This window comes from Rhagoletis zephyria, unplaced genomic scaffold (assembly GCF_001687245.7).
Source record: "Rhagoletis zephyria isolate East Lansing unplaced genomic scaffold, Rhagoletis_zephyria_1.1 Rzeph_scaffold_01112, whole genome shotgun sequence".
Classification (NCBI taxonomy): Eukaryota; Metazoa; Arthropoda; class Insecta; order Diptera; family Tephritidae; genus Rhagoletis; species Rhagoletis zephyria.
In genome coordinates this window covers 58,106-60,920 of record NW_016158196.1, presented here as the reverse complement: position 1 = coordinate 60,920, position 2,815 = coordinate 58,106, and the positions used below count along the sequence as shown (strand labels likewise).

General features: G+C 34.4%; 1 protein-coding gene across 1 annotated transcript in view; it reads right to left on the bottom strand.

Annotated features, from left to right (window-relative positions):
* Nucleotides 1–2,815, bottom strand: part of pb (homeobox proposcipedia) — a 100,144-nt gene that overhangs the window by 47,775 nt on the left and 49,554 nt on the right. The window contains exon 4 of the mRNA XM_017615977.1: nt 436–593. Within this exon, the coding sequence (XP_017471466.1) occupies nt 436–593 (158 nt within the window). The remainder of the gene's footprint in view (nt 1–435; nt 594–2,815) is intronic.

The window sequence follows — 2,815 nt, the reverse complement described above, 5'->3', positions numbered from 1 at the left end:
ATCGAATGCTTTGTATTGCATGCGCTCCACGTTTTTCATTTTCAATTTCATAGATTGTTTATAATGACTTTTGCTAAAATTTCAAAATCAAAAGTTATCAAAACAAATTCTATGGGACTGAGAAGTATTATTTTCTACTTTTTAGTCCATTTATAAAAGCGTTGTATATTAAAAAGTTTTTTTTATATTATTTATTTTAGTTTAATTTTCTTTTAATTTGTAGATTTTATTGTTTAATAAAGAAATGAAAGTTTCGCTTTTCTGCAGCCAACTTCACTTCATACCGCTCTGTCAAAACCGGATTTTCCAACCGCTAAGCGTTCTCTTTATTTCATACAAATTACATTGACATGAGACGGCTAGACAACGCTGACGCTTTTATTTAGGTTTGGCTGTAAATGAGGGGATATGTAAAATTACTTCAAAAAGGCTCACCTGTCGCTCGGTCAGATCTAAACTCGCTGCAATTTCGATTCGTCGGGGTCTACACAAATACTTATTGAAGTGAAACTCTTTTTCGAGTTCCAATAACTGTGTGTTGGTATAGGCAGTACGCAGACGTCGGGGTAGCCCATTTTCTGGAACGAATTCAGCTGCAATTGAAAGTTGCATTTTCTTGATACGTGAGTGAATGTGATTTTGAATAAAGTGTGTTTATGTATGTAAGTAGAGCTCCGTCGCGCTTAGCACCGTTCCAAAAGGGCATGCGAAATAGAGCTGATTTACATAAGTATATATATATATATATATCTATTTATTTGCATTCGTTTTTGAGTGATACCTGTTTATGTATACATGTGTGCAGTTTCGCCTTCACACCAACGCTAACGATGTGTATGCGCGAAGTTATGGTTTGATTATGCATACTTCGCATAACTTCGTACAACTTCGCATAAACTTCAAACTGTAATTTCGTATGTACTTTGTATGTATTTTGCATGTATTCCATTACCCAGAAATTAGCAGAACTTTTAAGCACTTAGCCTTCTGTTGAGTTTTGATTTTGCTTCACATTTCTTAAGTTACATTTCTATTGCACTGGTACAAATGGTTGTGCGAAGTATGCATAATCAGACCTTTATGCTTTTGCTTCTCACGCGCTTGGCATACACACTTAGCATTAGTGTGGCCGGCACTTTTTTAACTGTATTCCAGTATGTAAATCCTTGCAAAAAATTTAACTAGTCTCCAAAGAGTGCGCGTCCGGAGAATAACTTTCGTCTCGTTGCATTTTTAGCAAATTTTTGTTTGCAAATGATTCATAAAATATGTATCAATATTACATCAAAGCACCATGTTGGAGCGATTGAGAAGTAAATCCTATTTTAAAAAAGTGTTAATTACCCTCACAAAAAATTCCATGCCAAAATAAAAAATAGAAATGGAAAGAAAAATCATAATTTGTAGCTGTTTAAAAAATTCGCAAAATCGGTATTACTACTCTCGTGAAAATAATAAAGTTAACAGAATTTGTAATATTTTTTATACCCGAGCGCACTTGTGCACAAGGGTATTATAACTATGTTCACATAACGGTTGTTTATAACAGGCAAAACGAATCGAGATAGATATAGACAAATGTATACATAAATGATCAGAATGAAAAGAGAAATCGATTAAGCGGTGATTGTCTGTCCGTCCGTCCGTCTGTGCACACGATAACTCGAGTAACAGTTGAGATATCATAACGAAACTTTGTACGTGCACTTCTTTCGGGCGTAGGACGGATGGTATTGAAAATGGGCAAAATCGGACAATAACCATGCCCACTTCCCATAGAACGGTAATTTCCAGAAATACGAAAACTGCGATATTTTAGTGACTACTGAAGATTATTCACTCAAAATTGATATTTACAATAATTTTTAGACGAAAAGTAAGAATATTATAAATTTTTGGAAAATAGGCGTTGCCACGCCCACTTATGGTTAGATGTGTATATCTTGGTAACCGCTGCACCAATTTCTTCCAAGCTTGTAACGGTAATTTGGAGAAATACGAAATCTTCGATAAATCAGTAAATATTAAAGCTAATTTATTCAAAATTGATGCTTGCAACAATTCTTTACCAAAAAATTCGTTTATAATAAAATTTTGGAAAATGGGCGTGGCACCGCCCACTTATGATCACATATATGTATCTCGGTAACCGTTCTACCAATTTGTATCAAACTCGGTGTGGTTATTGTGCTTGCCACATAGAAGCAAAGCGTTGAAAATGATTGAAATCGGACTAAAATTGAGGCCGCTTTCCATATAACGGTAAATCTTTCGAAATTTAACGACGCTAATTTACTCAAAAGTGATACACTCCGGCTTACCATGTAGCGGTTGCTTTCGGAAAGGTGAAAATCATATATTTAAGGGTGTATGAATTAGCCCCCACTGAATTAACCCCCACCGGGCAAAATGACTTAAGCCCCACCAATTTTACAACGAAATTAAAAATGGCAGAAAGTGGGGCTAAAGTAATTTTCGTGGGGATTAATTCATTTTTTTTTAGTGGGGATTCTGTCATGTAAGAACCCCCACGTTTGGTGGGGCTTAATTCATTTTGATTGGTGGGGATAAAATCATTTTCGTGGGGTTTAATTCATTTTAATTCCGTGATCTTTTATAAAAATAAAACAAACAGTTAGCAACGTAAAAATATAATACTTTTCAAATTTTATTTAATTTCTTTGCTTTCTTTCTCCATATTTTCGTAAGTCTCCGTTACAAAAAACTATTTGATTAAGTATAACATTATAGCTATAGTACTTGTGAGCGTTTGGAGAATTTTCAAGCCATAAGAGTAAATCTGATATTTTTTTTT